General features: G+C 40.9%; 1 protein-coding gene across 3 annotated transcripts in view; it reads right to left on the reverse strand.

The window, feature by feature from the left end:
* Positions 1-14,201, reverse strand: part of smad10a (SMAD family member 10a) — a 37,451-nt gene that overhangs the window by 14,463 nt on the left and 8,787 nt on the right. For all 3 annotated transcript variants that reach the window (XM_062436531.1, XM_062436530.1, XM_062436529.1), the window contains one exon: positions 13,728-13,971. In XM_062436531.1, coding sequence (XP_062292515.1) covers positions 13,728-13,964 — 237 coding nt within the window. In that variant the 5' untranslated portion in view covers positions 13,965-13,971. The remainder of the gene's footprint in view (positions 1-13,727; positions 13,972-14,201) is intronic.

A 14,201-nucleotide genomic window follows, 5' to 3' on the forward strand; every position in this document is an offset into this window, starting at 1 on the left:
AAGGACTGCCACTTTATTCTACTTCCATTTTTGCTCTCAGCAGCCTGGACGTCACTCTGTGAATCAGTTACACAGTGTTCTCTATGCAAACCTTAGAGGGATAGCCTGTTATTCAATACTGGGTTGTGTGTTTAAATATATGTTTGTGATGTTGTCTGTCTGCTTGCGGTCTGAATGATAAAATGTTTGCCTGGAGCAAACCTACATTTAAATATAAGGCTTCCACACAGCAGAGCAGCAGAGCAGAGGTTCACTGTGTTTTTTTGTCCTGTTGTTTTCCATTTTTGGCCTCAACACTTGAGTTGCTACAAACAGTCAAACAGGACTTTATACTTAATGTATATTTGAGTTGGTTTTCCTGTGGAATAAAGGTGTGGCATAAAGAATCTGCACTGGGCGATGTGGCCAGCAGTGTGCTCTCTGATGTGGTGCAATATTAGACAGCAGACATTCTTACTGCTGAATGAACATGTACTAACAAAGCTCTCCTTTTTCTGAGCATAGAACAGAGGACAGAAGCAAAGCTCTTTCATGTCAGCTCTGTAGTATTATTGTTATATTATTGTACTCTTAGTATAATATATATTTATTATACTATCAATTGATGCTGGTTCCAGTCTGTTGTGTTCATTATAACAGTAGTTATTTGCCTTTTTTCAGAGAAATCCATGTAACGTTGCCTTATAAAGCTCAACAGAGCAAAAATCTACATGGTCTTGTACTCTACATTCACATCAATGTCCCAACCCACAACCAACAGAAATCAGCTGTTGGCTTACTAGTGATAGTAATAAGCTCATAGTTCACAGTAGAGCCCAACCAATATATCGGTCAACTGATATTATCAGCTGATATTGACCTGATCACAGATATCTTGGTATTGGTGTTTAAGCTGACCAATATGTGCGATATTTTTTAAAGATATATAGGTTAGAAAATATATATATATATATATATATTTTATGTATATTTAATCATTTTTCCTCATTTAAATGTAATACATATTAAATTCACAGTGAAGTTTACTCTTTCAGTGCACTGATGTAATTTTATGAAAATCTAATTTATTATTAAACTGTTAAATATCACAGCCTCCAGTACATACTTTTGTCACAAGTGTATGGTAACCACATCTGCAAAAGAAGTGTGTTATGTATATTTTCTGTATATATAAGATTATCAGCTGATGTATTGATATCAGAAGTTTTTTCCTCCCTAATATCAATGTTGGAGCCAAATGCTTGATTTATGTTTCGATGAATATTTGATTTTTTCTGGTCTACTATTATTATTTATCTAATTAATTATGAGATACGAACATAAAATATTATGGTTTGAATTATTAGTTGAATTGGTAAGAATTATGAAATTCTGATTATTGTTAATTCTGGTTATTTTGAGGCCGGCATGACTATGCATAATTGATGCCGTTTCTCACCTCCGCCTCCTCTTTATAGACAGGTGACTGCAGCACCTGGGTATATTAGTGTTGGCTAGTGGGGTCGGCGGAGCTCTCGGTTTTAGGCACGCAGCCATACAGTTTTAGACCGCTGCTATGTGTTGTTTTTGTTTTTTGTTTGAACAATTGGAAAAGAAGGAAGTGAACTAAACTGATCTGTCTGTCACTCCATGCTGCGGTAAGCAACCTAAGTTTTTTGAAAATAAATATATTGAACCAGAGAAGAGTGTTTGGATTTCATGGAAACTGGAAAACCCTTTAACAACGCACGGAGCGCGTCGGACATGGAGGCATGAAAACCGAGAGACAAGAGCATCTTTTATTGGAAAAGATAGCGCTTACATTCGTCTAAAACTCAACTGCACGAGGAACGTCAGCAGCTTGTAGTGCAGTCAAGCAGGACACATAAAGGTTCATCTCCGATTTGCAATTGCGGAATACGTTTATGTGCACGGAGCATCAGCAAATGTTTATATGCTTTTACTACGCTACCTGTCAACTGGAAATTGAATGAATGAAGTGTGTGGACACGCCTACGAAGCATGACGTCATTCAAAATGGGAACGATCCGGCAATACATCATTGAATGTTATAATGTTACAACTTAAATGGAGTGTGCACTCAAACAAACACTTGTGGTAATCAAACAAATCACTAATGATTAAACTTGGAATAAGAGGATTTCATGTGTGTTCTTGTGACGTTTGAACAAAGGGAAAATGGATGAAGATGTCATGGTTAAGAGTCTTTCTGATATTCAGCCACAAAAGGGTGATGTTGAGCCACAAACTGGAATGGAATATGAACATTTGATGGAACCTGAAAAGGAAAAAAGGGTTATTAAATTCACTGCAAAAGGTTTGGAATTGTGTTTGGCAAACACTCAAAAAGCAAGAAACTCAAAATGCAAACAAACCAAAGTACTAATGGAAACAATGAAAGAGCTCATGCAATCAAATGAAAATGCAAATAAAATAAGAGGTCACTTGGATGAAATGGACAGGCTTTGTGAGGAAGCATGTGAATATCAGAAATCACTGAAGAGTTTTCTGCCTGAAAATGAACTTGAAAAGCAAACTCAGTGGCTTAATCAAAACATGGACAAATGTACTGCTTTTGGACAGGGTGTGCAAATATGGTTGAGTGAAATTAGACAAACAAGTGTTGAAAATGGACATCAAATAATTTCACCCTCCATTGTTGGAGATGACAAGCAACCCAGTGTTGTAAACTCTGATGACATCGGACCTAGTGACAGTGTTTCAAATTCCCAAAAATCAAAGATCAAGTCCAAGTCTCGTGCATCAAGCACATCATCAACATCATATGCTCGCATAAAGGCAGAAGCTGAAAAGGCTGCTATTATGGAGCGGGTTGCGGCCCTGACGAAAAAACATGACCTTGAGGCACAACAAGAACAATTAAAAAAAAGGCAAGAACAACTGGAACTGGAAACAGAACTTGCAGCAGCAATGGCAAAAATCAATGTACTGGAGACCATGGGATCAAAACAGGGCTCTGAAGCATCTGATGGATTTGATGGGATGAATTCTTATCTTAGAAAAGGAGCTGTTCAACCACCACATGCTCATGAATACTTACCTGAACAAGTGCAGCAGCCACAGGTGGTGAGATCAAAAACAACACAAGGACCACATGTCAGAGCTCTTGGCATTGAATACTCCTTACAACCTGGCAGAGCTCCTGACATGCAGTACTTACCAAGACAAGACATGCAAACGCACAGGAGATCTGGTGTGCAGCAGCAGCAGCAGCAGCACACACCTGCCATAGTTGAAATGCCTGACACTGTGCCTAGACAAGAAAACAATAGCATAAACAATTTGTCAGGAATCATGGAAAAACAAAACAAGATAACAGAAGCTCTTGTAAAACAACAAAATATGTCATTGTTACCTTCGCTCACTATACCAGTTTTCAGAGGTGATCCACTGGAATACCAATTTTTCATGAGAGCTTTCGAGCATGGAATTGAGGAGCGAACGGACAACCACAAAGACAGACTTCACTTTTTGGAGCAGTTTACAACTGGCCAAGCACAAGAGCTGGTACGCAGCTGCCAGTACATGCCACCAGGCAGAGGATATGTGGAGGCAAAAAGACTGCTAAAAAAGCACTTTGGAGATGACTACACAGTTGCAACAGCCTACCTGGATAGGGCATTTCGCTGGCCAGCTATAAAAGTGGAAGATGCTGAAGCTTTAAGGTGCTTCTCACTATTTCTAAATAGCTGCCTCAACGCTATGAATACAGTAGACTATTTGGAGGAATTGGATCATCCAGCCAACATGAAAGCCATTACCTCAAAGCTTCCTTATAAGCCAAAAGAAAAATGGAGATTCAAAGCATGTGAGCTACAAGATCAGGGTGGAAGAAGAGCTAGATTTGCAGACCTGGTGCGGTTTGTGGATAATCAGGCTCAAGTATTGTCTCACCCAGTATTTGGCAGTTTAAAGGACATTACCCCAACCACAAGAGGAAGCTCCTCTGTGCAACCAGTGCCAAGATCTAGCAGGGAGAATAGGAGCAAGAGTGGTTTTGTCACCAGCGTGACACCAGTTACAGAGCCCACAGCAGGGGGCACTGTTCTCCTTGGTCCATCTGCTACTAAAAGACCTGGCAAGCTTTGTTTATTTTGTAATGGATCTCACAAACTTGACTCCTGCTATCAACTTAATAAGAAAGCCCACAAAGAAAAGCTGGAGTTCCTGAAAAAGAAAGGGGTGTGCTTTGGATGTCTAGAGGCAGGGCACATGAGCAAAGGATGTTCTCAAAGGCTTACGTGCCAAGTGTGTTTACTCAAGCACCCCACCACTTTACATATCAACAATAGCGAAGCATTAACAGCCTTCAAAGACAACAAAGAAAAGTCTATCACAAGTGGTCTGGTGGAAATAAAGAATAAAGAACATGGATCGAGTGATACTGGGGCCGGTGAATCTGAATCCGTCCTGGCTATCGTCCCTGTGAAAGTGAAAAACAAAAGAAATAACAAAACAATCACAACGTATGCCTTCCTAGATCCAGGCAGCACTGATTGCTTTTGTACCAAGGCACTTCTCAGGCAGCTACAACTGACTGGAAGGGCAACTGACATACTGTTACGCACAATGAATAAAGAGCAAGTTGTCAAGACAGCTACAGCGTCTGATCTGGAGATATGTAGCTTAGACAGCAATGAATACATTGGTCTCCCTGATACTTACATGCAGAAGGAAATCCCTGTAAAAAAGGAAAATATTCCTACAGAAAAGGATCTGGAACAATGGCCATATCTGAAAGAGGTTAACCTCCCTCAAATTGATGCAGATATTGGTCTGCTGATTGGCAGCAATGTTCCAAAGGCATTGGAGCCATGGAAAGTGATAAGCAGCAAGGAAAATGGACCATATGCTGTTAAAACTGCATTGGGATGGACTGTAAATGGTCCTTTTCGAAAGACCAGTGTCTCAAAAGCTGGAAAACAGATTGTAATGGCCTACAGGATTTCTGTTGTCAATCTAGACGAATTGCTGCAGCAGCAAATCGAACAAGACTTCCCAGAGCGTCGGCATGAAGAGCGCCTTGAAATGTCACAGGAGGACAGAATGTTCATGGAAAGCGTCTCCAAGTCCATCAAGTTGGTAAATGGACATTATAGTATTGGACTGCCATTGAGGAAAGGAGACACTGAATTTCCAAACAATCGCTGTGTCGCCGAACAAAGGACACTCAATTTGAAGAGGAAGTTTGTAAAGAACAATAAGTTCTGTGAAGAGTACAAGACGTTCATGGTTAACATTCTGGACAAAGGCTTTGCTGTTAAATTAACGCCGGAAGACAAAGCTAAGACAAGCCAGAGCAGGAAGATTTGGTACATAGCACACCACGGAGTGTACCACCCAAAAAAACACGAGCTTAGGGTGGTATTCGATTGTGGTGCTAGCTATCGGGGTACCTGTCTGAATGACCATCTGCTACAAGGTCCTGACTTGACCAATAGTCTTGTTGGTGTGCTCACTAGACTTCGTCAGAAACCTGTTGCCTTCATGGCTGATATAGAGGGGATGTTTCATCAGGTCAGAGTCCCAGAGGAAGACTCTGACCTTCTAAGGTTTCTCTGGTGGCCTGACGGAGATTGGAGCAAAGAGCTTGAGGAGTACAAAATGGTTGTACACATATTCGGAGCTACATCTTCTCCAAGTTGTGCGAACTTCGCTCTGCGGCAGTGTGCAACAGACAACTTGGCAGAATTCAACTCAGAAACCATCTCTACAGTGCTCAGAAACTTCTATGTAGACGATTGTCTCAAGTCTGTAGAGAGTGAGGATGAAGCACTTACCCTTGCTCAAAACCTAATTGCTTTGTGCGCCAGAGGAGGCTTTAGATTGAACAAGTGGATCAGCAATAGCAGAGCGTTGATTCTCTCCATAGCTGAGGAGGACCGAGCCAAGGAGGTCAGAGACCTGGATTTTGACCAAGACATCTTGCCTGTCGAAAGAGCACTAGGTGTGCAATGGTGCATTGAGACAGACTCCTTTAAATTCAAAATCCAGCTCCAAGACAAGCCACTTACCCGGCGTGGGATCTTATCTATGGTTAGTTCCATTTATGACCCGCTTGGAATGCTGGCTCCGGTCATCCTTCCTGCTAAACAGATCTTGCAGGATCTCTGCTGCTTGAAGCTTGGATGGGATGAGATAATTCCCGAAAGTCTCCATCAAAAATGGTCTACCTGGTTGAGAAACTTGAGCCTGCTGGAAGACTACAAGGTTAGGAGATGCCCCAAACCTGATGGTTTAGGACAACTTGACTCAGCACAGCTTCATCATTTTGCTGATGCGAGTGAGAGTGGCTATGGCACCGTCTCCTACTTGAGGATGTCAAATAAGTACCAGCAAGTTCACTGTGCTTTTCTTATTGGCAAAGCTAGAGTGGCTCCTCTAAAGCTTATAACTATTCCAAGAATGGAGCTCACAGCAGCTACTGTAGCAGTAAGAATGGATCGGATGTTACAAGAAGAGCTTGAAGTCCCTCTTGTGCCATCAGTCTTCTGGACCGACAGCACATCAGTGCTAAAATACATAAGGAATGAGAATTCTAGATTTAACACCTTTGTCGCCAATCGAGTCGCAACTATTAGATCTGCTTCCAATGTTTCTCAGTGGAGGTATGTCAACAGCAGTCTGAATTCTGCTGACTGTGCTTCACGAGGTGTTTCTGTACCCAGCTTCTTAAAGTCTATGACCTGGATTTCCGGCCCAGAGTTTCTTCAGCAACCCGAATCTGAATGGCCTAAGACACCAGATTCAGAGTTAACCCTCACTCCTGAGGATCCAGAGGTTAAGGTGCTTGTATCAAACGTTGCTGTTGTGGAAGAGAGCGGAAACACCGTCAATAGGATGCTCTCATGGTATTCTGACTGGCACCGCCTTAAAAGAGCTGTGGCCTGGATTCTTCGTGTCAAAGCTACACTAAAATTGGCAATTACAAAGAAAAAGGATTTACCTGGGAATAAAAAGGACAAACAGGACAAACAGGACAAACAAGCTCTCTCTGTGCAAGATCTGCAAGAAGCTGAAGTTGCAATCATTCAGTTCTGCCAGGAAACAAGCTTTTCAGATGAGATGACCGCTTTAAAGAAAGGAAACGCAGTGAAAACAAGCAGCCATATCCATAAGCTGTCACCAATTCTGCAGGATGGACTGATAAGAGTCGGTGGTAGATTAAGCAAGTCTGCTATGCCATCAGAATCCAAACACCCTGTCATCTTGCCAAAAATCAACCATGTGACAAAACTCATTATCAGACACATCCATGAGAATATTGGACATAGTGGCAGAAGTCATACTCTATCACGTTTGAGACAAAAATTCTGGATACCAGGAGCTATCTCAGCCATACGAAAAATCATCTCCAAATGCGTCCTCTGCAAGAAGATGAGTGCTGCGAAAGGTGAGCAATTCATGGCTGACTTACCTAAGGAAAGGGTCACTCCAGATGAACCACCTTTTACCAACGTGGGTGTAGACTTCTTTGGTCCATTCAACATAAAGCGTGGAAGGTCTACTGTCAAGCGATATGGAGTTGTATTCACAGGTCTCAATATCAGGGCAGTTCACATAGAGATTGCACATACTCTCAATACTGATTCCTGCATAAATGCAATCAGGAGATTTGTCTCCAGAAGAGGCCCTGTCAAAGTCATGAGGTCGGATAATGGGACCAACCTCAGAGCAGAGCGTGAACTGCGGGAAGCTGTTCAAACTCTGGACAACTCTCAGATTCAAACTGCTGCTCTTAATAAAGGCATTTCTTGGCTGTTTATCCAACCTGCAGGATCACACCATGGAGGAGTCTGGGAGAGACAAATCCGTACTATAAGACGAATTCTCAGCACTCTCCTACACCAGCAAACGTTGGATGACGAAGGACTTGCCACCTTACTCTGTGAGGTAGAAGCTATCATTAACGATAGACCAATCACTAAAGCATCCAACGACCCCATGGATTTGGAACCCTTGACACCAAACCATCTCCTACTTCTCAAAACAAAACCCTCCATACCGCCTGGAGTTTTCAGTCCAGATGATTCTTACGGCAGGAGGAGATGGCGTCAAGTTCAGTACATGGCAGATATGTTCTGGAAGAGATGGATAAAAGAATATTTGCCTGAACTTCAACAAAGACACAAATGGACAAGGAAAACGCAAAACTTTAACAAAGGAGACATCGTCCTAATCATTGACGATACAGCCCCAAGAAGCTCTTGGCTTATGGGCCAAGTCACAGAAACCTTACCGGATTCCAAGGGATTTGTAAGACAAGTGCAAGTTCGGACCAAGACCAGCACCTTCTGCAGGCCTATCACCAAACTTGTTCTTATCCTGGAGGCTCCATAGAGAGTCTGAAATACACACACACATGCCCCCACAGCCCCCCCATGATTCACTTACACACACATGCACACATCCTTGGACTTCTTTGCTCGTACATACTCAATGTACATCGTCTTCAAGGATCTACAGACTTCATAATGGACTTTTGTAAAAAAAAAAAAAAAAAATGTTTTGAAACTGTACTGATTGTAAAAAAGAAAAGGACTTTGGCTCCTCCGTTTTGTTTTAGATAATTGACATTTGTTCCTACATGCCAATTAGGGGCCGGAATGTTGGAGCCAAATGCTTGATTTATGTTTCGATGAATATTTGATTTTTTCTGGTCTACTATTATTATTTATCTAATTAATTATGAGATACGAACATAAAATATTATGGTTTGAATTATTAGTTGAATTGGTAAGAATTATGAAATTCTGATTATTGTTAATTCTGGTTATTTTGAGGCCGGCATGACTATGCATAATTGATGCCGTTTCTCACCTCCGCCTCCTCTTTATAGACAGGTGACTGCAGCACCTGGGTATATTAGTGTTGGCTAGTGGGGCCGGCGGAGCTCTCGGTTTTAGGCACGCAGCCATACAGTTTTAGACCGCTGCTATGTGTTGTTTTTGTTTTTTGTTTGAACAATTGGAAAAGAAGGAAGTGAACTAAACTGATCTGTCTGTCACTCCATGCTGCGGTAAGCAACCTAAGTTTTTTGAAAATAAATATATTGAACCAGAGAAGAGTGTTTGGATTTCATGGAAACTGGAAAACCCTTTAACAACGCACGGAGCGCGTCGGACATGGAGGCATGAAAACCGAGAGACAAGAGCATCTTTTATTGGAAAAGATAGCGCTTACAATCAATATCAGCAAGCATCGCCCCGAAGAATCCAGTATCAGTGCCGATCAATGTTACAATATTTGGGGCAATATTATGTTTAAAGGTTTAAAGGTTAAAGTCTTATCACACACCAAAACACTGCACGGTGTGTTTAATGTAATGAGACAATTAAAGGTTACCACCGTGAGAACTGTTTTCTTCACAACAACAGCAACATAAACAGATGTTAGATGTTACACAATCATCTGGATTGTGTACCTGCATGTATTTAATTAGCTGACACAGTAACTTGCCACATGATGGCACATTGCAGTCTGACAAAAGCAGAGCAGGTTGAGCTATGTTTCTGTATGACCCTTACTGTGTTTGTGTTTACCATGTCACTGCACACACACTGTCAACTGAATGAGAGGACTGTGTCTCTGCTCAGGACTGATGCTGGTCTGAACACAGCTGGAGGCAGTTTGCAGTTTCCTCTGAGGTGACACTGCCTGATACAGTCACTATTTTACACCAAATGCTCAGAGTAACCCACCAACTCAGTTAAATTCAATAATTCTGTTGTTGTGATCAGTGTTTATTGTCTTCCATGAACTATCAACGTTGCTATGTGGGAGTAAGATGACCAATTCTCTCTGTAAAAACTATAGTAACAGGTGTTCTGTGCTTTAGTCTAAAGGTATCCACAGGTCCACTCAGTTCAGAGGAATCCAGACATGACTAAATTCAACTTAGTCAGGTCAGGATCTCACTGCCCTGCTGCATATCAGGTCTGCTTGTCAACAAGCCCAATACCTGAGTGTATCCTAAAAGACCTGAGTGTATACAGTATCCGCTCTGATCATGACTTGGGGTGAGAGGAGGATGTACACTGTGACGTGTAGAGAAAAGGTGTTCTTAAAAAAGTTCAAAGAAAAGGATAACAAGGAGGTAAAAACACCTGCTGCATCAGCTCTTTACTTCTGTTTTATGCAGTGGACAGAGATGAAGATTATATTAAAAGATATTAAACAGGTTAGAACTAGGGCTGGGTTAGATGCCGATACCAATATAAGGGAATTAAAAAAAAATCAGTTATTGATATATTGGCCAGTTATCTTATACAGAATATGTATGTTGTTGTTTTTTTTCAAATCCCTGTGATAAAGATATGTGATGCAGGCATGATATTTTACAGTTGAACTATAAACACAGTGCACTAAAAACTGTTAACTACACTGGGAATTGAATCATTATTGATTCCCATAAGTAATTAAACATATTTATAAACATTAATTTGATTAAGAAAAAGGATTAAATACACATAAAACACTGCGTATATAATGTAAAAAAAAAAAAAAAAAAAAAAAAAGTGCATATTGGACAACATGTGCCGATACCCATATATCTGATAAGCCAATATCGGCTGACCGATATATCTTGTCTTTTGTCTGTCAATCACCCAGCTTGCTACAGAATGAGGAGGACTTGGGCTTTCAGTCATTACTATAAATGTGTCTCTGAAGCATAGAAACTAATTAGTTATATAATAAGCAGCTCAGATGATCAATAACATGACCACAAGTTCTTAACATCTTTTAGAGCTTCACTAGCTGCTGAGGGGAGGATAAATAGATAAATGCTTATGACAGAGTTCAGCAAAGCCAACACTGATGTCCATAACAACACATTTATTAGGTAGTGATGAAGAGACAAGCATTTCTTTACATAATTATTAGGAATGAAAATATAAACTCTCTCCTGCAGTCTACAATCATCTCTTTAGTGTTTCTAAGATTAAGCTGAATGTTCTGATAACCAGCTCACAACATGCTGATTTAATGTGATCTTGATCTTAAAGCAGTGGAGAGAGGCACTAATGTTATTAGTAAGTGACATAAAAGAGTGTTAATCATCTGAAGAGCTCCTCTTTGTCCTACAAGCAGTGAAGAATCCAGAAACACGTCTCCTCGCTGACCTCCACTGCACTCAGTTTGGAACAGCAAATCCTGTCAGCTGTTCAGGCTGCATTCCATCAGGTGATAGTTACAGTAGCATTACAAAATAACACATGTATTCAGTTGTGTGTTTAAAAGCAGTGGGGCACAGGGTCAGATGAGGGGAGAGTCAGATGTCAGACTCTGCAGGCTTCTCTTTAAAATGACAACTGTGAAGCATGTTAAAAATGCATGTGTGAAGGTTTAAATGATAAAAGCATTTCCTCAACTATTTCAGTAATGGACCAGCCTGCTCCCTGTCAGTGCGGACAGGAAGGGGCTCATCCAAGATTGGCTGCTTGGGGGCCCCATCAGTTTGTGTTACATTACTGAGTCTATTTAGAGAGCAGGATACTGTGCTTCCAATGAGACTTGTACACAGGTTTTTTTCTTTTTCTGGTTATTTTCAAACATCACAATATTTCTCCCAGTTTCAGCAGCTGACTGGAGCTACTGGGGAAAGAATGGGAACTATGGTGTCATGTATGGTCTCTGTTCTGTCCTGTCCTCTGCTCTCTATGTCAGTATTTGACCAGGGACGAAGCTCAGCTCCTCTTCAAATACACACACATTTCAAACTGTGGTCACATTTTTTCGGGCATTACATAGACCTACATTCATTTCCTGGAGACTTAACCTAACTCTAACCTTAACAACCCAAAGAAACACCTAAAAAACACTTTGTCTCCAATTGGACAAGCAGTCACCCAATTAACTCGTCTCACTAAGTCTGATATTTGTCCCCAAAGTAGTCTGTGACAGAGCACATACACACACAGAGCAGTGAAGTGAACCAAGTGAAGTGAAAGAGGAAGTTTGGCTGGAGCTGATAAAACTATGCTCTTTACTGTAAGTCCGATAAACGCTTCATGATAAATAAAACAAGAGTAATTAATCAAAGCAGCTGTTCAACAAGCTTAAACATGCAATATGTTACCTGCTCTGTCTGCAATGGTTCATTCACTACCAGTCAACCACAGTGAACTTAATAAGCTTATAGTGAAGTGTTATGAACAAGTTCAAATGAAATCTGTGTGCAAGTAGCTGCTGGAAACGTTTAACTCAGTATCCCACCAATATTAAAACTAGTCAAACTCTTGTAAACATGGCTATTGGCTGAGACAGCTTTTTTCTTAATTCAAGTTTAATATATACATATTAAATTCACAATGAAGATTACTGCTTCAGTGCACTGATGTCATTTTATAAAAATTACATTTACTCTTAAACTGTAAAACATCATTCCTCCATTACATAGCTTTGTGGAAAGTGTTTGCTAACCAGATTTGAGGGACCATTGTAATAAATGTGTGATAATGTATAAATTCTCTATATATAACATTATCTGTTGATATATCGATATTGGGATTTTTTTTAACTCCCTTATATCTGTGTCAGCATTGGACCCAAAATCCAGTATGGATCGGGCCTTAGTGAGCATATTAGTTTCACTTTTCATCTCACTAATGTCTAAATGTGTTGTGTGTTTTTATAAATATTGTAATGCTACAAAATGATACACTTATCTGGACCTCCTCCTGTAAATGATCACACACATGACTCTGTGCACATGGATGAACCTGGAACTATTCTACAGTAGTTACACATTAAACATGACATGGTTTGTAAGTTGAGTTGATGTGTCTTGGGGGAACTGCTTGGTGGTTGTAGCAGGACCATGACTGACCACTGGTACAAATGTGTAACCAGGCTGACTGTTAACAACCTTACTACAAACAAATCAACAGCTGTAGCTATGATGTCACATGGACTGACAGCTAACTAATCTATTGAACAGTTGTGAAGTCATCCTGACTCATGGAGGAGAATCTAATTCTGGTGACTGACTTGCGTACTATGACAGGGGTTGATAGTTAGTGTGACGTTGCTACGTCTCACTGACGTTTTAATAACTAGTCAAACACACAACACACCTCTGTTTGAACACACACTCCTGTGCTGACAAATCTATGTTACCATGGATACCAAATACATTTACTAATGCAGGTCAAAACATCACTTTCTTGACACTTCCGATCTGCTGATGGATGTAATAATATACTGAAATCACATATGTACAGGCTTTGCTTTCACAGGTCTAACAAAACTACAGCAAGGTTCACTTGGAGGTGAGCTGAGACCCTCTTTACCAGTCTCAGTCTGCTTGTTTTGTCTGCAGCAGAGAGACCGCCTCAACAAAACCAACCAAAGTGACACACAGCAGAGTTCATTTGAACCACGCTGCAGGTTAAGTGTGACAGCACCATAAAACATGACAGAATGAACAAGTTTAAAGAGAAAGATGTTAAACAATAGCTTCACAAAGTCTGCAAATTTGGCTTTGACTTATGTGCCATCACCTTGTTTGGCTACTTGCAATATATGATTGATGTGATGTTGCCACCTGCTGGATATATTCATGAAATAAATACTTATCAGTCATTAGCAGCTGATATTAACTGAAAATTACTATTCTAATGTTGTGAATATATAAACGCTGAATTAATGTTGAATCATATTGGGACCACAACAATCCAAATCTGTAGAAATTCCTAAGTACTGACCTGCAGCCGTCCGTCCAGCGTCCTCTGGATGGTGACACACTTGCTGGGATGTACACCGTTGGTGGTGATGGCGGTGATGAGCGAGTCCAGCTCGTCTTTCTTCTCCTTCAGCTTCTTCACCAGGCTCTCGATGGCACGCTTGGCGAAGCCCTCGTTCTCTCCGCCCTGCCGGTGGCACATGAGGCTGTGGACGATGCTGAGGCAGGCGTCATTGCTGCTCGGAGGATTCACCGACATGATGCTGCTGCAAAGACACAAGAGGAGGAAGGGGAGGGCTTGTTAAGTTAAATAAGCTCATATTGTCCACTCATACTGGAATAACACTTGTATAATATTGTGCTTTTCCACTATACAGTTCTAGTACTACTCGACTCGACTCGTTTTTTTTGCGTTTTCATCAGGGATAGTACCTGGTACCTGGTACTTTTTTAGAATCTGCTCTGGTGAGGTTCCAAGCGAGCCGAGCCGATACTA

The sequence above is a fragment of the Scomber scombrus genome, chromosome 16, assembly GCF_963691925.1.
Source record: "Scomber scombrus chromosome 16, fScoSco1.1, whole genome shotgun sequence".
NCBI lineage: Eukaryota > Metazoa > Chordata > Actinopteri > Scombriformes > Scombridae > Scomber > Scomber scombrus.